The sequence below is a fragment of the Puma concolor genome, chromosome A2, assembly GCF_028749965.1.
Source record: "Puma concolor isolate L17-30 chromosome A2, mPumCon1.1.hap2, whole genome shotgun sequence".
Taxonomy (NCBI): domain Eukaryota; kingdom Metazoa; phylum Chordata; class Mammalia; order Carnivora; family Felidae; genus Puma; species Puma concolor.
The window spans coordinates 134058255-134084370 of NC_141668.1; the positions used below are offsets into that span (position 1 = coordinate 134058255).

Consider the following 26116-nt stretch of genomic DNA (forward strand, 5'->3'; position numbering starts at 1 on the left):
GGGTGGCGCAGTCGGTTAAGCGTCCGACTTCAGCCAGGTCACGATCTCGCACTCCGTGAGTTCGAGCCCCGCGTCGGGCTCTGGGCTGATGGCTCAGAGCCTGGAGCCTGTTTCAGATTCTATGTCTCCCTCTCTCTCTGCCCCTCCCCCGTTCATGCTCTGTCTCTCTCTGTCCCAAAAATAAATAAACGTTGAAAAAAAAAAATTAAAAAAAAAAAAAAAAAAAAGAAGTGAAATTTAAAATCAATTCTTTCAGATTCCCAAATCAATGCCCTTTTCATACTATTACACTTGCTTTCACTGAGTAATGAAACGGAACTTCAGACAACACTGACCATCCAGCGAAACCACTGATTAATTCAATGGAGGATGAATTCCTTTCATTAAACTCTGTTTTTCCTAGATTAAATAGTGAGTGGAAACCAATATTTATTAAGATTCTACCTCAGCATTATTTGATTTCCTCACTAATCACATAATGGGAGATGTTCTCTATAAACCCTTAGAGAGGAATCTGGAAACCCTTGATTTGACATAGAAGCACTTTTTTTCTCCTGATAATCTAGGAGTGCTGGTAAACAAAAATTGACCTCATCAAAGATCCCAACTCAGTTGCGTTTGGCCAAACCAGACCTAGTTGTGATAATGGTAATAACATCATCAGGCCAATTACAGGAGGTACACTGTGGCCAGATAAGGAGAATGCCGGTAGTAATTTAGTGATTGAAAATGAGTTCGCTAATCCAAATTACATTTCCTCTTTTTTTTTTCTTTTTTAGTAATGGTCTTGATCCCTATTCTGATCTCCTCATTCAAAGTAACATTTACATGCACCAGACGCTCTGCCCGGGATTTTAACCTTTCCTAATCTATCCCCACAACAACCTGGTGAGTAGTATAATTAAAATCACCAATTAATGGCAGGATCATAGAAAGTCTTCACTGTTCAGAGGTGGAGAGAAGTTATAGGCTACTCTGAAAATCTGAGGAAAACTTAGGGTTGCTTTGGGAACAAAAATGCATATAATCACAAGATACACACACACACACACAAACACACAAACACATATACTTTCCAGGGGTGTTCATATAAGTCCAAATATGAAGTTATATATGAACTTGGGTTAAGAAATTCTGAGTAGGAAACTCAGGCTTAGAAAGCCATCAGCAGCAGTAAGTTGCCTAAAGTACCCTAACAGTTAAGGGGCTAAAGTATGATGAGACTCACAACTGTTTAACCCCAGAGACTGCTTCAAAGCCAACACCATGTAGTTTCCTGAGAAATGGCAGTAAATTCAAACCCAAGCACATTTTGATTAAACTAGAAAGCACACTAGTGTCACGACTGCAGAATATTAACTTCAAGGAAGATCATCACGACCGTTAATAGAACTCCATTAACCTTGGGAAAGTGCACTTGTCTTCCAACTCAGGAAAGATCAGGCACGGGGAGCCCATTTGCCTCGGGCACATCCCAAGGTAGGACAGTCCACTTGGCCATTGAGCACCTCCTGGCTTTGCCTGGTGAGACTGTGGACCCCGGCCTGGAACAGCCAACTCCCATTGCCCAGAGTCACTCAATTCCCCATGGCCTGAGCATCAGCTGAGCGCTGAGCTGCTGAAGTAGATGCAGAATAGGACACACTCAACATGGTAGTTACCAATGGACTTCGGATTAGGCTGAGCAAAGATGAGTCTCCTGTGTTAGACGTGTCAGTTTTCATTACCTGCACATGAAATGAAGGAGGCATGCTGTGATGGGCACTTGATTAAGAAAATTAAACTAATTTAGCTGTAATCCTGTAAACACAGAGAGGCAAAGGCCCTGGCTCTTTAATTTGCTGATTTGGCCCCATGAAAAAGCTTAAATGGTAACGAGGATCTTTTTTTAATGAGAAATGTTTTTTAACATCTGAGATTGGCATTTCTTCACCATTATGAGGGAAACATTCACTCAGTCGTTTTGATACTTGAAATTGTATTTATATCACATGAAAAATCCCATATAAGTCTAACTTGAATCTCAGGTTTTAAGTGAATTTGATTAACAGAGGAATTTGGAACACAGAATTTAATTTTTGAAGAGAAATATTTCTAAGGTTGCATTTTGTAAATTTACCAGGAGATGGCAGTGTCTGACAAAGGGTTTTGATATCCCTTCCACATCCCACCTCCATCTGCTCTCTCTCTAAAAGTTTTTTTTTTTCTTTTTAAAAAATCATGGCAAATAATTGCAGAAATATAGGCGATACTCAAACATTACAGGTGCGCACTGCAACTGAAACCAGTTGTTTCAATCCTTTGGAAAAGTAAAATATTTATTGTTAATCCTTCTCTATCCTAAATAATGGGTTCAATTTATCTCAATAAGTCAAACCATATTATGAGATTAATTTATGGTAATGCAAATAAATTTAAGTCAATGAGAATTATTTTTGTAAATACTGACTCAGTGGGACTGTTCCATAATTTCTTTTTTACGTTATGACTTTCTAATAATTATGTCATCAGATTTTGCTGTTTTTTTCCAATTCAATTTACCATTAATGTGTGCTGGGCACTAAACTACAATCACTCTGTCAGACATATTACCTTCCTGTAGGCGTCAAGAAATAATAAACAGAAAGATAATAGTCAAGGGTCAGGAGGAAGGAATTTGGAATTTAGAGTCTGCCAGTTCTGGTTCAAACCCTTGTTTTAATTAACCTGAAAATGGCATTTTACGATTACTCCTTTTTTTCATACTACTTTCTGTTTGTGTGTATGTCCACTTTCCACTGTATCTCAGGAACTGTGCTCTGAGTTTATATCTTCACACACACACACACACACACACACACACACACACACACACAATATTTTATTCAATAAGTAAGCCAAGTACTGTGCTAAGAACTGAGGCTGCAGTGGTAAATAAACTAGACAGTTCTTTCCTCTATGAAGCCTGCTTTCTGGGGAGCAGAGGCAAACAATAAAAATAAATATACAAATAATAGATGAGTTTCAGAAGGGATCATTGGTACAAAGTAAAATTAAGCCAGAAATAAAAAGTCTGCAGGTGTGGTGGAAGAGGACACCAGAGGAGTCCTGGACATAGATGCCTGCCTCTCTGGAATGTGCTCCTTTATTAGACTGGCATTACTGCCATCAATCTCCTAGAATAGGATGCCTCGGCTTTCTGCATTTATAAACATGGGCAGTCACGTGTGGCGACCGTAGTCTCTCCTTGTGGCATCTGGTGGGACCTTGTGGGAGGGTAGAGATTTCTGGCACTGATGCTCTTTTCTCCTAGAACCTGTGAATGAACAAGGGACCAGGTGCTGACACCTGCATCATTGGGTTTCCACTCCTGTGGGCTTTCTGCTTCTGTCTGTCATACCAACATACCTGTCACTTCTGTTCTGTAGGTCCCTATGGATGCAAGAGGACCTCCTCTTTACCAGGTCCGCCCTGCAGGCCCTTCCCCACAGCTCCCCTTTTACCGTTGTTCATGTGCTCTATGAGCCGCCTCTAGCTCCTGGGTGTCCTCAGGGACAGGGCCCACCACCTCCTCCTCGACTATTTGTAAGATGATCTGAACAGTATGAGTGGATGTGTTCAGCACGTTCAGCTTCTGTCTTGTTGAGTCTTTGAGAAGACGTAGAGATGGCCTCACAGTCTTTGCAATGCAAGGGTGCTGCTGGCTGAGGACGCTGTTAAGCTTCCTCAGGTTTCTCCAAACATACATATGTTGGGCTGTGTCATTTTCCCTTACCGAGCTGGGCTGCAGGTGTCTCTTGTGGAGAAGAAAAGAGTCTTTTCATAGAAAAGCAGGCATATCATTTCTGCAGATGTGCCTCGTACAGAGCCCATGTTCCTGGCTTTGTGAGAGATGAGGCACACCCCTACCATCAGGGGCTTCAGGTGTCCTAATGGAGAGAGAGTCACATGCATTAAATGACACGGAGCTTCTGCTCTACAATAGTGGAAGCACCAGTAATGGGTCCTCGAGTACAAGAGCGAGAGACGTGAATCTCATGGGAATGAATTGGAGGCTGTGGATGAGAAGGAAGAGAGGAGATGGTGCAGAGGGGAGGGTGTTGGACTCCGTGAGACGGAGTTGGAGGCCCTTTCTGGCAGGGCCCACGACCTGGGCAGGGAGAGTGGGCGCAGCGTGAGGTCCACACAGAGCTACGGCATGGGTTCAAGCCCGGTTCACGCAGTTATCATCTCTGAAATGTCACGGTGGCCAAAGTGCACCTAGTTCATTATCTAAATAAAGACTGTTGTTTCCCTTGGTTTTCTGAAGGTTCTAGATCTGTGTGAAAGAATGCCCTGGAGATTGGTAGTTCAACTTGGTTCTTATGGGATGCTTGTCTGCCTAAGTTTGTGTGCCTCTGTGAGACTAAATGCGATGAAAGGTTGTAGATCAGCTGTTTGGCTTCCTTGGCCTTCAGCCTGAGTCAGACTGTTAGGGGGAAATTCAGGGTTGACCAAGGAACCGCCCCTGCTGGACTCCTGTCATCGCACCCCTGCACTGCTGTCACCACGCTGCCTGAAGGTTTGCATCTCCAAAACTTCCCTCATGATTGCTTGAGGCTTTGCCTGTGTTCCTGCCGTCTCAGCCCTAATACCAGGTCTCAGTGGGGCCATCTCAGGGCCTCAACTTTGTAATCTGAGAAGCAGGGATAATGTTGGCCTCTGAGGTCAGTGCGATGAAGAGGTGGTTAAGCACATAAGAATCTGTAAAATGCATGGCATGAATGGACACTCACCCTTCTCAGGGTGGAAATGAATGTATCTGCACACAGATCATCAACAGATGTTCACTCAGTTTCCTGAAACTAAGGGTATAATGCCTGAGGCTGGGAGATTGGCAATTCCTGTTTCAAAAGATGCAATAAAGATGCCTGTGTGTTTTCTATTAAAATTCAGGTCCTACTTTACAAAGAAGGAAAAGATAACTGTGAGGATGTGTACATTCAGGGATCTACCTCTAAGATCTGAAGATAATCTTCTTCCATTGCAGGTAGACACACAAATGCAGCCACACAATTAAGTGCTCATCCCAGGCCACACATATATCATAGAAGACAAAATGCATAGAGGAGAACACAAGATCCCATTGCAATAACCCCAAATCTCTTTGTCTTACAGGACAATTTGAAGTTTGAAGAGGACCCTGAACTGTGACCAATAGGCTGTGGTGATGTGATATATTTAGAAAAGTTGTCTGATATGCGTATTTGAATGAATTCTTCCCCTGAACATTCCTATCCCCTCTATTTTGTCTTCCTCATTTCCCCTGACAAACCCATCACCGTTCTGTCTCTGTGTCAGTATCTGCTTCCAGGAGGACCTACGGTCATTCTATGTTGATGTACACAGTGTGACTCCTGTATACACGGTCACAAACAGGTAGAATCTACAGTAATAGGGGCAGAAGATAAGTGACTGTTTGAATTGTATTGACTGCACATGTCCCCCTGGTTCCTTCTGGGGTGGTGGCCACAACCTTCCTCTAGATCTGGTGACGGTGGTGTTCACTCCTCAATAGATCCTCGCAAGCACACGGCACCTGCTAATCACCGTGGTGTGTGGTGATCAGCAGGGCAGCTATCAGTCCCCAGGAAGTGGCTGATTCCTGATTGCAAGACATGGATGAGGGGTCAGCAGTGTCTCTGGTAGAATAGCGAGGAAACCCTGCATTAATCCACACGTTGTGGACTTTTCCCACCTACTCACTATCTCACAGCACCAATCCAGGTGGGCACTGAGGAAGACTAACGGTGGTAGTTTTGGAGTGAGTCTTATGAGGTCCCATATTCCTCCCAGTGTATTGAGACAGAGCACAAGTGAGGGAGGGGGAGACAGAGAGGGAGACGCAGAATCCAAAGCAGGCTCCAGGCTCTGATCTGTCAGCGCAGAACCGAATGAGAGGCTCAAACTCACAACCCATGAGATCGTGACCTGAGCCGAAGTCAGACGCTTAACCGACTGAGCCACCTGGGTGCCCCTCCTCCCACTGTTTCCTTAGTGACACATGGGTAGGACAGAGTTCAGTGACATGATACTGTTCCTCCCTAACCTCCAAGGAGGATTTGGTTGTAAGCATCTGGCTCTTTCCGGGTCCTCAAAGCCCATGCATTCTGCCACAGAGCCCCTGACGCCTGCAGGGCCCTTCTTCCTCCCAGGTTGCGGAGGCAACCAGCCCCCCAGCAACATTGGGGTCATGGCTGGGCCACCAAGGGGTCAAGGCCTGGCTGTCCACACGCTTCCCAGGAGTGGCTTGGAACAGCAATGCTGCAGTAAAGGTCAGCATGAGCAGCTTCTCTAAACAGGATTCTCATCCACTGTGATCAGGGCCTGAGCTAAAACATGACAGGGGAGAGGGGGACACAAGAGATGTAGTGACGTTTCCTGGACAGGGCTGCACAGAGCAGAAGGCCAAGGGCTGCTAATCTCTGGATTCTGGATGGTAGGTGAGCAGTTTAAAACACCACAACCTTCTCTTACATCAAAAGAGAAACCTATATCTTCACCCAGCCTTCCTCTGATATGAAGAGATGGCAATTATTATTTGAAGGCACAATTATCTACCTATGAGTCTGATGGAAATGATTTCATCCATCTTCGTCCCTAAAGCACTTTTCATTGAAATTACCCATATAGAGGCAGGAAATTTATACCAGATGTGTAGCTCCCTCTAGATGCGCATTCTGACCTTGTCACATTTGTATCCTCAAAGACATTATTGACAAGAAAAATAAGCTCTCAACATCAAGCTGGTGACGTTAGAGAATGTGGTATAAATGGAATTTCATATGTTCTCAATTAGAAATAATTTTTAATGGTGAAGGAGAAATTAAAAATATTGTCATTTTTAATTGAAATATAGGAGACTCACCATGTTGTATTAGTTTCAGGCATATATCATGGTGATTCCGTGTGTATACATTACGCTCTCCAGGTACCTATACAAGGGTAGCTATATTGGGAAAGCATGCAACGCTTTCTTACAGGATTGACGCTATTCTATGGGCTGTACCTTGGATCCCAATGGCTTATTCATTCCATAGCTGGAAGCCTGTATCTCTTTCTCAGAGGTGTCAACTTTTTTATTTACCCAAGTATTTTGGTGCTAAACACCATGACCTGTAGGTCAGCAGGTGTCAATTTGCAGTCTGTATTTCTGCGAATGCTGCTTAAAGCATTACACATGATATCACTACGTCAATAAATTCGGTTTCATTCTTCACTCAGTAAAAAGGAGAAGGAAAAGGTTTCTTTGTGTCCCAAGCAAGCCCTTCGCTAAGACCCTTCTGGATCAGGAGAACAGGCTTCACTGGACCAGCTGCACTCTCAGTACTTCCAGCTGAGCAGCCATGGCCTTGAGCATTGCAGGAATTCCCACGGCGGCCGGCAGAGGGCGTGCACGCACCACGCCCAGGGAGGGGCCGGGCCTCTGCGTGGGCAGTGCTGGCCTGAGAAGGCACCCACTAGGCTTTTCTGATCCAGGGCGCCTCCGGGCTGGGAAGGTTTCCTTGCTTCTGAGGACCCAGTGCCTCTGAGTGTGGGCAAAGAGCCAGAGCTGCGTTTCCAGCAGATTCCGCCCCCGGGCCTGGGGGAGACCCTGGAGGCTTCGCAGCCCCTTGGCGTCTCCTAGGTGGTGGGGCTGAGTCCCGAGGCGGGGGAGGCAGGGCCTGGGCGGCTTCCCCGGAAGCGCGGGTGGTCTGTTGGCGGCACAGTCCCTCGCTTTTTCTGGGCTGTTCCGTGGTTTGTTCCTCATTTCCCCTGCCGGTATTTCCCTGGAGGATCCGTGGATTCATGGGGTCCCGTGACGCCACGTCAGAGAGGCTGGGGTTGGTTTGTTCCAGGTCAGGCTTGTTTCGGGGGAGAAATCCTGACACAAATTCGGAGGAACAGGAGGCGCATTCAGTTGGGAAGTGAAGACGCCAAATGTTGACTCTCAGGACCTTCTAGAAAAAGGAGCTGGGACCCAGCTCATTTTCATAATTTGAAAATATCAGCCAAGGATACTTACAGTAAAGTCATAACAGACATGTTGCTCCCTGTAAGTTGCATTCTGACCTGTCACAAGTGTCCATCAAAGATGTTATTAGTGACTTTTCAGAGAAGCTCTCAACATCAAGATGGTGATGTTAGAGAATGTGGGATAAATGGAATTTCAGAGTCTAAATTAGGCATGATTTTTTTTTTAAATTTAATGTTTATTTTATTCTTTTTTTGAGAGAGTCCCAGCTGGGGAGGGCGGAGAGAGAGGGAGATGCCAAATCTGAGGCAGGCTCCAGGCTCTGAGCTGTCAGGCAGAGCCTGACGTGGGGCTCAAACTCATGGACTGCAAGATCATGAACTGAGTCGAGGTCAGACGCTTAACTGACTAAGCCACCCAGGCACCCCAGGAATGATTTTTTAATGGCAAAGAAGGAGAAATTAAAAATAGTGTAAAGGATGTCGATTATTTATTGAAATATTGTTCACACATTTGTTGTATTAGTTTTAGGCATAAAGTGTAGTCATTCCATATGTCTATAAATTATGTTGTACTTAACCACAAGTGTAGCTATCACGTGAAATCATGCAACATTATTATTACAGGATTGACTCTATTCCATTGGCTGTACCTTGTAGCCCTAGGACTTATTCATTCCAGAGCTGGAAGCTGGTATCTCTCTCTCAAAGGTGTCAATTCTTTATCTAACCTAAGTATTTTGGTGGTAAACACAATTACCTCTTGTTCAGCATGTGTAAATAGGTGGGCTGTTTTCTGTGACCCTTGCTGCAAGCGTTACAAATGATGTCATTACATAAATAAATGTGGTTTCATTCTTCACTCACAAGAAAGGGGAAGGAAAAGATTTCTTAGTGTCCCAGGCCCTGTCACTAAGACCCCTCCCAATGTGGAGAACAGGCTTACTTGCCCAGAACACCTTCAGTCCCTCAGCTGAGGGCCATGGCCTTCAACATTGCAGGAATTCCCATGGTGGCCAGCAGAGGGCGTGCGAGCACCACAAACCCTGGGGGCGGGCTCCTCTCTATGCACGGTGATTGCCGGCAGAGGGCGCCCCATCGGCTTTTCTGACCCAGGGCACCTCAGAGCAGGAAGGGCTTCTGTCGCTCCCAGAGCACTCAGGGCCTCTGCCCTTGCCTGAGGACGGAGACCAGAGCTGCGTTTCCAGCAGGTTCTGCCGCCCTCCCCAGGGGAGACCTTGGGAGCCTTGCAGCAACTTGGTGTCTCCTGAGTCGCCAGAGAGAAGCTGCCTTGTTGCACTGAGTGTGGAGGAGAGGGCCCTGGGTGGCTTCCCTGGGCACTGGCCAGTCGGTCAGCAGCACAGGCCCTTGCATTTTGTGGGCTGTTCCCGTGTTTCATTCCTCACTTTCCCGGACAGTATTTGAACAAGACGTATTTTATTAAAGGACCCGTGGATCGAGGGGTCTCACGACATCACATCATGGATGCCGTGGATGGTTTGCTCCAGATTCAGGCTGGTTTCCAGGGAGAAATCCTGACAGAAATTCAGAAGACCGGGAGCTGCTTTCAGTTAGGATGTGAATACATGAAATATTCGTCTCAGGACCTTCTAGAAGAATGAGCTGGGACCCACTTTCCGAGTCCTGCTGGAACCAAAGACCGAGGTAAGGGCACAAACTGTCCCCCACATCTTACATGCTTTTACAGATTTTCATGGTTATTTTTCAACCTAGCGAAATGATTGAAAACTACAGAAAATCTGGTAGGTAGGTGTCATTAATCTTATAGTTTAGTTTAAATTCCAGGTGGTAAAGTAGAGTGTAATATTAGTTTCAGGTGTAAATATAGAGCAACACTTCCAGACGTCACTGGGTGCTCATCCCAGGTGCACGTCTTAATCCGCATCACCTGTTTCATCCATTCCCCCCCCTCTGCCATCCCACTGTGGAAACCCTCAGTTTGTTGCCTAGTTAAGAGTCTGTTTGTCACAGTCTCCTTCCCCCAATCCCCCCAACCCCCGCCCCCTTTGTTTTGTTTCATTTCCATGTGTTAGTGAAATCCTATGGTATTTGTCTTTGTCTGACAGGTTTATTTCACCCAGCATAACATTCTCTCGCTCCATCCACCTCATGGCAAATGACAAGATTTCATGTTTTACAGCTAAATAATATTCCATTCCATATACTACATCTCAATTTATTTGTCAGTTGATGGAAACTTGGGCAGTTTCCGTAATTTGGCTGTTGTAGCAAATGCTGCTGTGTCCCTTTGAAGTATTATTTTTGTATTCTCTGTGTAAATATCACATAGTGAAATTGCTGGATTGTAAGGTAGTTCTGTTTTCAATTTTTTGAGGAATCTCCATGATGTTTTCCAGAGTGGCTGCACCAGTTTGCATTCCTACCAACAGTGCAAGAGGTTTCCTCTTTCCCCACATCCTTGGCAACACGTGTGGTTTCGTCATTCATTGATTTTAGTCATTCTGACAGATGTGATGAGTTATCTCATTGTACTTTTGAATTGTATTTCTCTGAAGATGAGTATTGTTGAGCATCTTTTCATGTGTCTCTTAGCTATCTGTATGTCTTCTTTGGGAAAATACCTATTCGTGTCCTCTGCCCATTTTCAGTTGGATTTCCCGTTTTTGGGGTGTGTATAACTTTATATATTTTGGACACTAACCCTTCATCAGATGTTGTTTGCAAATATGATCATGCTGTAGGTTGTGTTTTAGTTTTGTTGATTATTTCCTTGGTGACAGAAGCTTTTAATTTTTATGAAGTCCCATTCTTTTTGCTTGTGTTTCCCTTACCTCAGGAGATATATCAACAAAGGTGTGTGTACAGCCATTGTCAAAGAAGATACTGCCTGTGTTATCCTCTGGGATTTTTATGGTTTTGGGTTTCACACGTAGGTCTTTATCCATGTTGGATTTATATTTGTGCATGTTGTAAGAAAGTGGTCTGTTGCTGTTTTATTTTGTTTTGCAAGTTGCTGTCTAGTTTTTATAAAAACATATTTGGAGACTTTTTTTAAGTGAATTTTTTTTTTTTTTTTTTTTGAGAGAGAGAGAGAGCATGCAGGAGAGGGGCAGAGAGAAGTGTAGAGAGAGAATCCCATGCAGGCTCTACACTGTCAGTGCAGAGCCTGACACGGGTTTCCAACTGGTGAACGCTGAGATCATGACCTGAGCTGAATCCACAATTAGATGCTTCCGTGACTGAGCCACCCCTGTGTCCCAAGACTCTCTATTTTTCATTGGATATTCTTTCCTGCTTTGTTGAGGATTAATTGACCATATAGATGTGAGTTCATCTCTGGGTTTCCATTCTATTGGTTTATGTGTCTGTGTGTGTTTTCTTTCTTTCTTTCTTTCTTTCTTTCTTTCTTTCTTTCTTTCTTTCTTTCCTTCCTTCCTTCCTTCCTTCCTTCCTTCCTTCCTTCCTTCCTTCCATTCATCTATAGAAATGCAATAGATTTCTGTACATTGATTTCTGTATATTGTGACTTGTGAAACTCATGTATCACTTCTAGCAATTTTTATGGGGGTCTTTCATGTTTTTTATAGAGAGCATCATGTCAGTTACAAATAGCGAGTGTTCCACTTCTTCCTTGCCGATTTAGTGCCTCTTATTTCTTTTTGTTGTCTGATTGCTGTGTCTAGGATTTCCAATACTATGTGGAGTAACAGTGGTGTGAGGGGTCATCCCTGCCTTGTTCCTGACCTTCAAGGAAAAGCTTTCAGTTTTTGCCCATTGAGGATGAGATTAGCTGTGGGTTTTTCACAGGTGGGCTTTACTATGTGCAGGTAGGTTGAGTCTCAATCTACTTTGCTGAGGGTTTTTGTCATGAATGGATGTGACATTTTGTCAACTGCTTTTCCTGCATCTGTGGAAAGCATCATATTGTTCTTCTCCTTTCTTCTATTACTGTGGTGCATCATGTTGATTGATCTGTGAATGTGGAACCACCCTTGCAGTCCAGGAGTATATCCCACTTGATTATGGTCAATGATTCTATTAATGTATTGCTGACTTTAGTTTGAATATATTTTCATGAGAATTTCTGCATACGTACTCATCAGGCTATTGGTCTGCAGTTTTATTTAAAACAAATTTTAAATATATTTTGAAATGTTTATTCATTTACTTAGAATACATAAAAGTGAGGGAGGGCAGAGGGATGGGAGAGAGAGAGAATCCTGAGCATGCTCCACACTGTCAGCGCAGGGTCCAATGTGGGACTCGAACCCAGGAACTGCAAGATAATGACGTAATCTGAAGTTAAGAGTTGGACAGACAGTCAACCAACCGAGTCACCCAGGGGCCCCTGCAATTTTCTGCTTTAGGGGAGTCTTTATCTGGTTTTGGTATCAGGGTAATGATGGCCTGATGACATGAATTGGTAAGTTTTCCTTTTTTATTTTTTGTAATAATTCGAGAAGAATAGATATCCCCTCTTCTTTCAATGTTTGGTAGAATTCATCAGTGAAGCCAGCTGGCCCTGAACTCTTCTTGTGTTGGGGGAGGTATTTTTTTTATTACTGATTCAGTTTCTTTCTGGTTTCAGATTTTATGTATCTTCCTGTTTCAGTTTTGGTAGTTTATGTGTTTCGAGGAATTTATCCATATTTCTCAGAGTGTCCAATTTGTTGCCTATCGTTTTCCCTAATATTATCTTCTAACTGTATTTCTGTGTTGTGGACTGTTATATCTCCTGTCTTATTTGTGGCTTTATTTATTTGAGTCCTTTCTTTCTTCTTTGTGAAAAGTCTGCCTAGGAGGTTTTCAAGGTGATTACTGTATTTAAAGAACCAGCCCCTGGTTTCACTGATTTGGTCTAGTGTTTTTCTAGTTTCTATTATCACTTATTTCTGCCTTAATCTTTATTATTTCCTTCTTTCTGCCGTCTTTAGGCTTGCATTGTCCTTTTTCTCATTCCTTTGGTTGTTAAGTTTCGATTGTTTGAGATTTTTCTTGCTCTGTAAGGTACGCTTGTATTGCTATATATACTTCCATCTTAGACTGCTTTTGCCTCATTCCAAAGGTTTTTACCAGTGCATCTTCATTTTCATTTTCATTTGTTTCAGTGTATTTTCTCATTGATTTCCTGGGTGACCCATTCGTTTAGTAGCATGTTGTTTAACCACACTTTATTTGTGGCCTTTATTCATTTTTTCTTTCTTTCTTTCTTTCTTTCTTTCTTTCTTTCTTTTCTGTTTTTTTTTTTTTTTTTTTTTTTGTGGATGACGTCACGTTTCCTAGCTTTGTGGTCAGAAAAGATGCTTGGTCTGATCTCTGTCTTCGGGTACCTGTTGAGGCCTGATTTGTGACCTAGAATGTGATCGATTCTGGAGAATGTCCCATGTCCACTTGAATGTGTATTCTGCCATTTTAGTATGGAGTGTTCTGAATATATCTGTTAAACTCATCTGGTCCAGTGTGTCATTCAAAGCCATTGTTTCCTTGTTGATTTTCTGCTCAGAGGTTCTGTCTGTTGATGTGAGTGATGTGTTAAAGACCTCTACTATCCTGAAATTATTATAAATGAGTTTCTTTACATTTGTTGTTAATTGTTTTCTATATTCAGTGGTTGTATGTTGGGTGCATAAAAATTTACAATCGTTGGATCTTCTTGTTTGGTTTCCCCTTTATTATGAGATGGTGTCCGTCTTCATCTCTTGTTACAGCTTTATTTTTTTTTAATTTAAGCTTTAGTTGACGTAGAGTGCATGATTGGTTTCGGGAGTAGAATTTAGTGATTCATCAGTTACATACAACGCCCAGTGCTCATCACAACAAGTGCCCTCCTTCATACCCATCCCTCACCCATCTTCCTCCATCAACCCTCAGTTTTTGCTCTATCATTAAGAGACTCATATGGTTTGTTACCACTCTTCTCTTTTACTGCCCTCTTGCCATGTTGTCATCTGTTTTGTTTCTTAAATTCCACACGAGTGAGGGGCACCTGGGTGGCTCAGTCGGTTGAGCATCCGACTTCAGCTCAGGTCACGATCTCGCGGTCCGTGAGTTCGAGCCCCGCATCGGGCGCTGGGCTGATGGCTCGGAGCCTGGAGCCTGCTTCCGATTCTGTGTCTCCCTCTCTCTCTGCCCCTCCCCCATTCATGCTTTGTCTCTCTCTGTCTCAAAAATAAATAAACGTTAAAAAAAATTAAAATAAAATTCCACACGAGTGAAATCATATATTTGTCTTTCTCTGATTGACATATTTCACTTAGCACAATACATTCTGGCTCTATTCACATCATTGCATTTGGCAACATTTCATTCTTTTTGATGGCCGAGTAATATTCCGTTTTGTGTATGTATGCATTATATATACGTATGTATATACATACGTATGTATGTATGTGTATACATATATACACACACACACACCTACCCCACACATCCTTTATACCTTCATCGGTTGATGGACATTTGGGCTTTCTCCATAGTTTGGCTATTGTTGGTAATGCTGGTATAAATGTTTCGCTATTTCAATATTAGGTATTTACCCAATTTCACTATTAGGTATTTACCCAAAGGGTACAAAAATACAGTCTTGGTTTTAGAGTTTATTTTGCCTGATATCAGTATTGCCACTGGCTTTCTTTTGACATTATTGGCATGAGAAATATTTCTTCATTCCCTCCCTTTAAGTCTGCAGGTGAGTTTAGGTCCAAATAAGGCTTTGTAGGCAGCATCTAGATAGGTCTTGTTGTGTGTTTGTTTGTTTGCTTGCTTTTTTTTCTTTTGTCTATTCTGACACCCTACCCAATGTCTTTTGATTGGAGCATTTAGTCCATTTACATTCAGAGTAATTATTGACAGATCTATATTTCGTGCCATTTTATTAGTTGTTTTGCCATTGTTTCTTGATGTTTTCTCTGATCCTTTGTTGTCTGTATCACTTTTGGTCTTTCATTTCCACTCAAGGAGTCTGATTTAAATATTCTTTTCTTTTGACTGGTATTACATTTATTTATTTATTTTTAATATTTATTTATTTATTTTTAAATTTAAGCCCAAGTTAGTTATCTTATAGTGGAATCCAGTTTCAGGAGTAGAATTTAGTGACCCATCAAGTACAAAAAATACCCAGTCCTCATCCCAAGTGCCCCCCCTCATGCCCATCACCCATTTAGCCCATTCCCCTATTCACTAGCCCTCCAGGAACCCTGCATTCGTTCTCTATATTTAAGAGTCTCTTATCGTTTGACTCCCTCTTTGTGTGTGTCTTATTTCTGCTTTCCTTTCACTATCTTTATCAGTTTTATTTCTTAAATTCTACAGACGAGAGAAATCATATGATGTGTGTCTTTCTCTGACATATTTTGCTTAGCATAATAGAGTCCGGTTCCATCCATGTTGTTGTGAATAGCAGTTTTCATTCTTTTTGATCACCGAGAAATATTCCATTATATCAATATACCACATCTTCTTCATCCATTCATCAGTCAATGGTCATTTGGGCTCTTTGCATTATTTAGCTAATTTTGATAACGCTTCTGTAAACATTGGAGTGCACGTGCCACTCCGAGTCAGCGTTTGTGTATCCTTTGGATAAATACCTAGCAGTGCAATTGCTGGGTCATTGTGTAGTTTTGTTTTTAGTTTTTGTGATAAATCTCCATACTATTGTCCAGAGTGGCTACACCAGTTTGCATTCCCACCAGCATTGCAAAAGGGTTCCCTTTCTCTGCATCCTTGCCAGCACGTGTCGTTTCCTGAGGTGTTAATTTTAGCCATTCTGATAGGTGTGAGGGGATATCTCCTTGTGGTTTTGATTTGTATTTTCGTGATGACGAGTGAGATTGAGCAACTTTTCATGTGTGACCAATCTGGATGTCTTCTTTGTTAAAGTGTCTCTTCATGTCTTTTGCCCATGTCTTCATTGGCTTCTTTGGTTTTTGGGTGTTGAGTTTGATAATTCTTTATAGATTTTGGATATTAACCCCTTATGTGATATGTCACTTGTAAATATCTCCTCCCATTCCATTCAGCTGCCTTTTAGATTTGCTGATTGTGTCCTCTGCTGTGCAGAAGCTTTTTATCTTGAGGTCCCAATAGTTCATTTTTGTTTTTGTTTCCCTTGCTTCTGGAGACACAACAAGCAAGAAGTTGCTGTGGCCAGGATCAAAGAGGTAGGTTGCCTGTTTTCTCGTCTAGGATTTGGATGGTTTCCTGTCTTACATTTAGATCTTTCATCCATTTTGAGGTTGTGTATGTGTATGGTTTCAGAACATGGTCCAGGTTCATTCTTCTCACTCTCCACTTTCCCAGTACCATTTGCTGAAGAGACTCTTTTTGTCCATTGGATATTCTTCCCTGCTTTGTCACAGATGAGTCGGCCATATGTTTGAGGGTCCACTTCTGGGTTCCCTATTCTGTTCCATTGATCTATGTGTCTGTTTTTGTGCCCATACCATACTGTCTTGATGATTATAGCTTTGTAATACACGATAAAGTCCAGAATTGTGATGTCTCCTGCTTTGGTCTTCTTCTTCAAGATTACTTTGGCTATTCGGGGTCTTTTGTGGTTCCATACACATTTTAGGATTGCTTGTTCTAGCTTTGAGAAGAATGCTAGTGCAATTTTGATTGGGATTGCATTGAATGTGTAGATAGCTTTGGGTAGTATTGACATTTTATGAATATTTGTTCTTCCAATCCATGATCATGGAATGTTTTTCCATTTCGTTCCATTTTCTTTTTCTGTGTTCAATTTCTTTCATAGACGGTCTGTTGTTTTTTCTTTTAATTTTGTTAATGTTTATTTATTTTTGAGAGAGAGAGCAAGAGGGAGAGAGAGAGTGCGCGTCCATGAGCAGGGAAGAGGCAGAGAGAAGAGGGAGACACAAAATCTGAAATAGGCTCCAGGCTCCAAGCTGCACTCCGGCTCCAAGCACAGAGCCCTATGTGGGGCTCGAACCCACAAACTGGGGAATCATGACCTGAGCTGAAGTCGGTGCTTAACCAACTGAGCCACCCAGGCACCCCTCTATTGTTTTCAGTGTACTGGTCTTTTACCTCTTTGGTTAGGTTGATCCCTAGGTATTTTATGGTCTTCAGTGCAATTATACATGAGATCAATTCCTTGATTTGTCTTTCTCCTGCTTCATTATTGGCGTATAGAAATGCAGTCAAACTCTGTATATTGATTTTATATCCTGAGGCTTTCCTGCATTCCTGTACGAGTCCTAGCAATTTATTGGTGCAGTCTTTTGGATTTTCCGCGGAGAATATCATGTCTGTGAGGAGGGAATGTTTGACTCCTCCTTGCCAGTTTGGACACCGTTATTTATTTTTGTTGTCTGATTGCTGAGGCTAGGACTTCCAACAGTATGTCGAGTAACAGTGGCCAGAGTGGACATCCCTGTCATGTTCCTAACCTTAGGAGAAAAGCTCTCAGTTTTTCCCCATTGAAGGTGATATTGGTTGTGGGACTTGCGTATCTGGACACTATGATGTTGAGGCACGATCCTTCTATCCCTCCTTTCATGAGGGTTTTCTTTTCCCATCAAGAGAGGATTCTGTATTTGGTCAAATGCTTTTTCTGCATCTGTTGAGAGGATCATGTGGTCCTTAACCTTTCTCTTATCAATGGGATGTATCCCATCAGTTGATTAGCAGACATTGAATCAGTTGTGCATCCCAGGAATAAATCCCACCTCATTGTGGGGATGAATTCTTTTTCTGTGTTGTTGGATCCAGTGTGCTAATTTTTGTTGAGAATGTTTGCATCCAGGTTCATCAGAGAAATTGGTCTGTAGTTTTCCTTTTTAGTGGGGTCTTTGTGCAGTTTGGACTCAAGGACATGCCGGCCTCATAGAATGAGTTTGGAAGTGTTCCTTCCATTTTCTGGCCATAACCTTATCTTGTTCCTTCATTTGGGATGCATTCCTCTTGTCTTGGCATTTTGGCTGAGTATTTGCCTTCTCTGTGTTCCAAAAGCTCCTTATGTTACCTGCCTGTGAGATAAATGGCTTTATGAAGAGGATGTCATCTAGTGTCCAGGGCCGGGCACATCAGGTAGTGTCTGTGGTGTGTGTTGCGTGCACTGTTTTGTGTTCTGGCTGCACTATCCTTCAGGCCAGTTGTATAGGCAATGTATGGTCCTTGGCCAGAATGTGGTGAGTTTTATCTAGGTCTGCTCTGATCTGCTTGTTAAATGAGACTTGGAACGACTGCCACTAGAAGTGAAGCCCTGAACAACTGTCTGGTCAAGAGAGGTGCTGTGGTCAGGGCTTCTGCTGGTCTTCTGGAGAGGGGCCAGCTCCTCTGGGACCGAGGCAAGCTTGACCTAGAAGGCCAGTCTCACCAGAGCACAGGAAGGTGGGGCTTGGTGTAAGCAGGTTAGGCAGTCAGTGTGGGAATTGCCTTGTTTCCGGTAGGCGGCTCTATGTTTATGCTGGGGGGCAGACGAGGGAAATGGCGCCACCCAGCTCCTCTGTCCCAGCTCCTTTGTCCCCTCTTTGTGACCACTGCAAAAAGAGAAAGGGCTCTTTTCCTAGAGGATTTGTGGAGTGAATACTAAATTAATAAAATAGCATACTCCCCATAGGAAGACATCTAAGTCCACGGTCACCATCCACCCTTCATCCCCCTCCGCCACAAAGGCTGCTTATTGTGTATGTGAAGAACTACAGAATGAGAAGGAATGACAGTCCCAGTTTCCACCCATGGAATCATAGCCCTTGTGGCTCAAAGCTCTGCCTCTAAGCCCCCGCCTGTGCCCGATCTGCTGCTCTCCTGACAATAGGGTCTCCTCCTCTCTGGAAGTGCTATCCAGTGGCACAGAGACACATGGGGTGATAGGGATCCTGAGGTCCTGCAGAGAATCTGGAAAAAAGCATGCTCTTAGAGAAACACTTCACCTATACATGTTAATTGGGCTCAGCTAATTTATTTTAATTCAGAGGTGCTTCTCAGCTTAAGTAGAGTAAAATTTGCAGGGTACTTTTGTCCTCTAAAAAAATAAGCTAAAATTCTATTAACAAAATTAACACAAATACACTTTGATTTCTGGTGTAAATTTCCATGTTTTACCTGTACCTGTGACACAGGACACAACAGAACCTGCTCATGTGAACCCAAGTGAAGGCCATGGTGGGGACTTGCCACACAGGTCATTTTGGAATTTTTTCTTTTCACAACTTAACTTTCAGTGTGTGTTTTCTACAACAAGTATGTCACCTCTTATAGTTCAGAATGTTCATACTCAGGGCACACCTGAAGGGATTCTGGATAGAATGTTTACCACAAAAAGATTGAATGCTGATGGATGTGAAAGTTATGCTGTCTAAGACCACTCTAAATGACACATACAAAAATATAAGTTGCAGTGAAGGCAGTTCGCATTTTCAAATTGTAGAGATATCCACAGATTTTCTGAACACATTAAAACCCTTGACAGAAACAGGAGAGGAAGAAACAGCAAGAGCAGTGATGCCACATTGAGGAGATCCAGAAAGAATGAGGCAAGCCAGGAGACTTCCAAGTGGAGTGTGGGATCATCCACCTTGGCTTATTTCCAGGAACACACTGGAAAAGCCCTAAGGTCCTCACCCCTAAGCACACTTAACCTGTAAACTTACCACAAAGAGATGCCAGGTGGACAGTAGAGAAGCCCGTAGACTATTCGGTAACGGTTGTGCGTTTGGAAAATAAAAACACAAGCAGACATATCATACGACACAGAAACCAGAGACATTGGCAGGAGAGTGTGCTGTACAGAAAGATGCGGGTGTCAGGAGAGACTTAGAACTGAAAATGGCCAGAGCATTTCCCTCGTACTTGATGCACTTTTGGTAGAGTCAGTATTGGTATCACTCACGGGAGTGACACCAGCTTCTGGATCTGCTAAAGGCCCTGGATGGGATGGACATTTACTCTGATTTGAGTAGACTGTTGGGGGATTAAAAACAAAACAAAACAAAAGAAAACAAAACAAAAAAACCCTCCCCACATTCCTGAAACAACTTAAACTCTTTGCTCCAGTCAGATCACAAATCACATGCAGAGGGTGTGCCTCATCCCTCAGGTGATCCCCAAGAAGTGGAAGACCCATCCTGTAAACCCTGACGAAGACCTGTAAAAGCCTTGATTCAGATGTTTTCATCACTCATCAAACAATGATGGATGGCTGGGGCTCAAGTAGATGGATATACATTAGGCTGTGCCTCATGCCTCACAGAGCCCAGCCCGCGGGCAGGGCATTTCTAATGAACCGCTATGTCTGCTTTTCTGCATACAGCCCCATTCCTTATCCACGAGAGACACCTGTACCAACACAGAGTGGAGGAAATGACAGAAAGATGAGATGTCGATCATGAAACATGAGGAACGTGGTAATGGCGGCAGACACATTCCCCTCGCATCATAATGGTCCGTGGTACCACCTCTGCACCTTGGCCAAAGACCTAACACCAACAAAAATGAGTGTGCTTTACAAGTCAACTCATACTGCTCAGATCATCTTACCAAGTGTTGCTGGTGGAGGGTTCGGGGTGGCCCCAGGGCCACCAAGGTTCAGGAGGTAGATGTGCCGAACAGCCCATGGGGGTGCATCTAGGGTCCTTGTCTGCAGAATCTTCCAGTTAATGGAGGAGGTCCCCATGGATCCACACTGTCCTGCAGAACAGAAGTGACAGCTATGTGCCTATGCCAGACAAGAGAACCAATACCAAAAGCAGCTTTAACCCAGAGAAGAACGTGTCAGCACCTGCCACCTTCTCTGCCACCAGGATCCAAGAGAGTAACATCAGTACCTGAAAACTCTGTCCCTGCCACTGGATACCACCTACAGCTTGGGGTGGTAGATGCAAGAGGAGGAACTGCTGTCACACACATCACTGCCCATGTCTGCGGAAGTAAAATGGCAAGGGTCCCGTCCTAGAGGGTTAACAGAAGTAATTACGTAGTAATGAAGTAGCATTCTCCAGACAGGCAGGCATCTATGTCCCAGTTCACCCTGCATGCCTCCTCTGCAGTGACTCCTGATGCTCTGTTTTTGGTATATTAGGAACACAACAAATTGAGTGCAAATAAATGGCTCATATTCTGCTCGTGGAATCACAGCCACTCCTGGCGAAATGTTCTGCAGCCAGACCCTCACTTTGCCTCCTCTGCTCCTCTCCCTGAAAAGAGTCTTCCCTCTTGAAGTGGTGTCAAAGGCCTCTGAGACCTCTGGGGAGTGGAGGATGCCTGGGATCTTGCAGGGGAATGAGAGTCTTCTGTAAGGAACAAGTGACTTGTGGTGAATGTCTCCAAAGCTCAGATGTGTTCATCTTAATTCATAGGGAATTCTGATTTTAAGCATACTACAGGACACAGAGTAATTAAGTCCTACAGAGAACAAGAGGTAAAAATTCACATGACAGAATTAATTCAAGTGTGTTTTGATTTCTGGTATAAAACTCCTGGGATGTATCATGAGACTGTATCAGCTCTAACAGTGACTGGGGACACAACCAGAAACTGCTCATATGAGCACAATCGAAGGACACAATGTTCAGGTTATTTTTAGCTAAGGTATAGCTGGAAGGCTTCCAGACAACTCATTTACCAACAAAGATGGGAAGGTGATGAGTGATGATAATGACTTTGTCTAAGACCACTCTGAATCGCACAGGGCACAGGGACACCTGGGTGGCTCAGTCGGTTGAGTGACTTCAGCTCAGGTCATGATCTCACGGTTTGTGAGTTCAAGCCCCGCGTCGGGCTCTGTGCTGATAGGTTAGAGCCTGGAGCCTGCTTCTGATTCTGTGTCTCCCTCTCTCTCTGCTCCTTCCCCACTCGTGCTCTGTCTCTCTCTGTCTCAGAAATAAAAACATTAAAAAATTTTTTAAATTGCACAGGGCACAAAATAAAAAGTTGGAGTAATGATGGGGTTTTGCATTTTTCAATTTTAAACAATACGGTAGACTTTCTAGCAGGTTAGTCTCCTAGCCAGAATCAAGAAAGGAAGACACAGCAGCCACACTGTTCCCACAGAGTTGAGGTCTGGAAGGGGTGACCCAGGCCAGGAGACGTCTGTTTGGAATATGGGGTCATCCTCCTCTCGTTATTTCCAGAAACACATGGTAAAATTTTAGGGTACTCAGCCTCTAAGCCCCTTGGGCTTCTAAACTTACCACAAAAAGATGACAGGCTGAAAATAGAGAAGCTTGTAGGCTCCTAGGTTAAGAGTGTGCATTTGGAAAACAAATAACAAGCAGACCTATCACACAACACACAAAATGAGACTAGGCCAGGAGAGCGTGCTGTACAGACAGATGAGGGTTTCCCGAAAGTGTTACGACTGAGAATGGTCCCAGGATTTACCTTGTCCTTGTCTGCATTCTTCGTACAGTCAGAGCTGCTGTAACTCACAGAGGTTGCACCAGTTTCTGGATCTGCTAAGGACCCCAGAAGGGATAGAGGTTTATTCTACTTTAGTGGACTGTGTGAAATTAAAAGAAGCCCTCACCTCATTCCTCCAATATCTTAAACTGTTCCCTACACACAGGTCCTTGGCCAGAGGCAGAGGGTATCCCACATGCCTCAGGTAACCCCCAAGGATAAGGGGGACAATCCCATCACCTTGATAAAGACCCCACCGTGCCCTAGTTCATGGTTTTCGCAATTAATCAAATAACTGTGGACAGGTCAGGCTCAACTAGCAATCTCGAAGTCATCACTTAAACAGAGGTTTCTCAGTATACATTATGGGAAATCACCATTTCATTACAGATTAAGAATAAAAATGAGGATGCCTGGGTGGCTCAGTCAGTTAATCATCTGACTCTCGATTTTGGCTCAGGTCATAATCTCACAGCTTGTGAGTTCGAGCCCTGCATCCGGCTCCACCCTGACAGTGTTGGGATTCTCTCTCCCCACCTCTCTCTCTGGTCCTCCCAGACGTGCACGCGTGCGCACGCACACTCTGTCTCTCTCTCTCTCTCTCTCTCTCTCTCTCTCTCTCTCTCTCTCTCTCTCAAAATAAACGAGCTTAAAAAAAGGGTAAATGGAGCATACTGATTGGGGTATATCATCAGGGAATGCTCAACCTGGGTATGTTTCTTCAGGCTCGAGGTGGATTGTTCAGTCTTTTCGCTTATCTAAAAACTGCCTTCTGCATGGGAAGTTATTATATAACTATATCTGATTAGAAATGTACTTACACTCCTATACAAACGAGAAAAGGAAAACGATGGGTATTTAGCAGTGAAGCCGCAGACTTGCCTGATAACATCAGAGGACAAAGCTATAGGGAGCCTGAATTAAGAACGTAGGGCTATGGTTCAAGAAAAAAATAAAATGACAACATTAAAAATAGTAACGAAATGAACTCCTGAAATAAAACTAAAATAAAGTCTTCACATTGTGTCAAGGTGGGAAGAAAGCTAAGGCCCATGTCCCGTCATCCCCTCCAGGATCCTCTCTTTAGCTAGGGGATGCTGGAGGAGGTGGGAGGGTCCGCAGTCAGGGGAGGGGCCTGAGCTCCACCAGTCACAGGGACAGGTGCTCCGCTGCCTGGGGCACCAGAGGAGAACGCCCTCCTGTCACCCCTTCAGACCACCTGCTATCCTTAGGTAGTAATTGTGGTTCTGTCCAGGACACACGATGATCACCCACAGGAAAAGGCTTTGCCACAGAAATTAGGCTGCTGCACATCCCCACATGCTCCTTACCTCTCCTCAGAGGGTTCTGTTTCTCTGGACTTCCAGGCATTGGTCTCCGCCTCCTGTATCCCTCAAGCAGCCTCTTTCCTTCCATCCCATCCAGTCTTGGATACAGAAAAAGAATGGACTTCTATAAGAGTTGCAATGCCACGTCCTCTGACTAGACACTAAACAACACAGCTGTCATCCCTCAAAACACCCATAAAAACTCATGTCACGCTCCCACACCTGTGTTTCAAGCGGGCGACCTCCTGGCTCTGCTCTGCCATTTCCCTCTCCCAGATCTGAGGCTTGATCTGGGGGAGAAAAACACATCCACCTTCAGTCGTGCCAGACTGTGCGCCAAAGAGGGAGAGGAGGAAAAAAGGAAATACTTACCCAGTTGTCCTGAGCATTATTCTCATGAACTGCGATCTGAAAAAGCAACAATGAAAAGTCCATATTTAGGAATTCCAAGGACCAACTACATTCACCCACATGAGGTACTAAGGGTTCAATATGTCAGGCAGAACTCACGTTACCTGGTGTCTGAAGGTGAGTTCTGCCTGCTGCAGCTGTTCTTGTCTTTGTTCAATTTGTTGCCTGTGAGTTATAGTTGCTTTTGTCAGATAAGGCCCAATATTGGGTATGGTTTTCAATCTGCCCATGTTCTCATCATCCTCCTATCTGTCCCCTAATACAATTTTACACATGAAACACTTTTCACATGATTGTAAATGTACAATAGGATCAAAACTATTGTTCCATCCTTTCCTAACTCATTCCATAACCGTAGGGTTCAGAATTCACGTAATTCCTTCCCCCTTTCAATTGTGCCCTAATTCATCATGTGACAAGTGTCTTTCATCATAAAGCTCTTTCATCCTTTCACTTAGGTCTTCACCATGTTTCCTAGGGTTGCAAAGACCAGGGCCATGAAATGGCACTACCATGTTGATGGTATGATTCATTCTAAGACACACTGCTTTCCTACAGATTATGATACTTGACACCACCCCCCAGGAACGTTGGCATGGATGAAGGTTCCCCACACTCTGGCCATTGCTTGAAATCTGGAAATGTTGATGAAGTTAATTGTTTTGTTCTTTCTAAATCTTACCTTTTTACCTGTTAATACTCTATGCATATGTCCTCTGAATTTTTTTTACATTACTATGTTGAGTTTAAACATAGACTTTTAACCTTGTAAAAAGGTTAGAAACAAAAAAAATGAAGAGAGGTTTCATGAGCTGCTGGTAATTAGTAGCTGAACTCAGTTGTACTTGTTTATTTCTTTCATGGCTATTTTCACATTTCCCCTGCAGCTGCCAGCTGATTCTTCTTTGCCGCCAGTTCACACTGTGTCATTTTCAGCCTCCTAAGATGGGAAAGACATATACATGGTCCAGGAGCCAAGGTCCACAAATTCTGCCTTTTTACCTCCCAGCACTCTTGAAGGCCTAGATACAAATACCTTTCCCCACTTCTCCCATAAATGGACAGACTGACAACACAGTCAGAGACATGAACTGAACACCCCATTTAAGTTAAAGAAAATTCAACCTCTGTCTGCTGCCATGTCTCTGCTCTCAGACCTGTTTCCTCTCCTTCATCATAAAGTCATCAAATAACATTGCACTTTGTGCCTTCCCAGAGCTGGACTTTGCTTTGAGATGGTGAAGGCTCATTTCAGTTCAGTGTCAAAAGCCGTGTCTGACCACCCATACCCATTAGGATGAAGCAAGGGATCATCACTAGTCTCACCCCTCCGTGGGGAGCCCTGATTCTCAATCCAGAAGTTGTACCCTGACAAAGACAATCACCCTGAAACACGACCTTCCAGGATATGGCTTCCCCAACATTGCAGCTCACTCCCAGACATCGCTAGAGCCAGGAGTACAACCCCTGCATCCACCTTCACATATCCTGGTGGAGGAAAAGGCCAATCTTAGAGCAGCAACATCACCTGAGGTAGAACCTGATATGAACTGTCACACAGTCTGGGTTTATCCAGGAAACAGATTTCAGATGGAAAACTATCAACTTCATGGAGCCAATGTACTTGAACAAGACTCAGTTCATTGACAGTGAAGGCAGCAAAGGGAAATGCTTAGAAAGGCTGGTTTGCTGTGTTGCCCTCAGACTATTTTGTTCATGGTGTTGCTTTAAAGGGTTTCAACTTGGTACTGGACGTATTCAAGAGTCACATGCAAAATTGAAAGACTCCTAGAAACTGACACCAAACCTCTAGACAGAGAAAGGCACATGCATTTCCTTCCGGCATCTCAAGCAGTCCTTCAACAAATGCTTTCTGGAGTGGCTGGAATGTAGTGGTTCTGTTGTAAGGGATTGAAAATAGAAAGGTGGCCAGGGTGCTGTACGTGCTCCCCAAAAGAGCTTAGAAATGATAAAAACAAGATGCCAGTGAGACAGAGCAGGCTCCACCCCAGGTGTGGGAAGGACTAACAGAAGCTGAGTCTCCAGGGAAGAGAAGGAAG

The 26116-nt window shown here is 43.6% G+C and overlaps 1 protein-coding gene across 2 annotated transcripts in view; it reads right to left on the minus strand.

The window, feature by feature from the left end:
• Positions 1 to 23248: 23248 nt before the first annotated feature.
• LOC147583527 (transport and Golgi organization protein 1 homolog) overlaps positions 23249 to 26116 on the minus strand; it is a 136500-nt gene continuing 133632 nt past the window's right edge. Inside the window, exons 1-3 of one of the 2 annotated variants that reach the window (XR_015241893.1) lie at positions 24161 to 24259; positions 24018 to 24053; positions 23249 to 23935 (exon numbers count right to left, since the gene is read on the minus strand). Coding sequence is in view for 1 of the 2 variants with exons in the window: in XM_086681046.1 (XP_086537172.1) it covers positions 23467 to 23743; positions 23868 to 23935; positions 24018 to 24053 (381 nt within the window). In the remaining variant the exon portion in view is untranslated. Of the gene's footprint in view, positions 23936 to 24017; positions 24054 to 24160; positions 24260 to 26116 lie in introns of those variants that run through there. The other variant, XM_086681046.1, reaches the window with a different exon arrangement.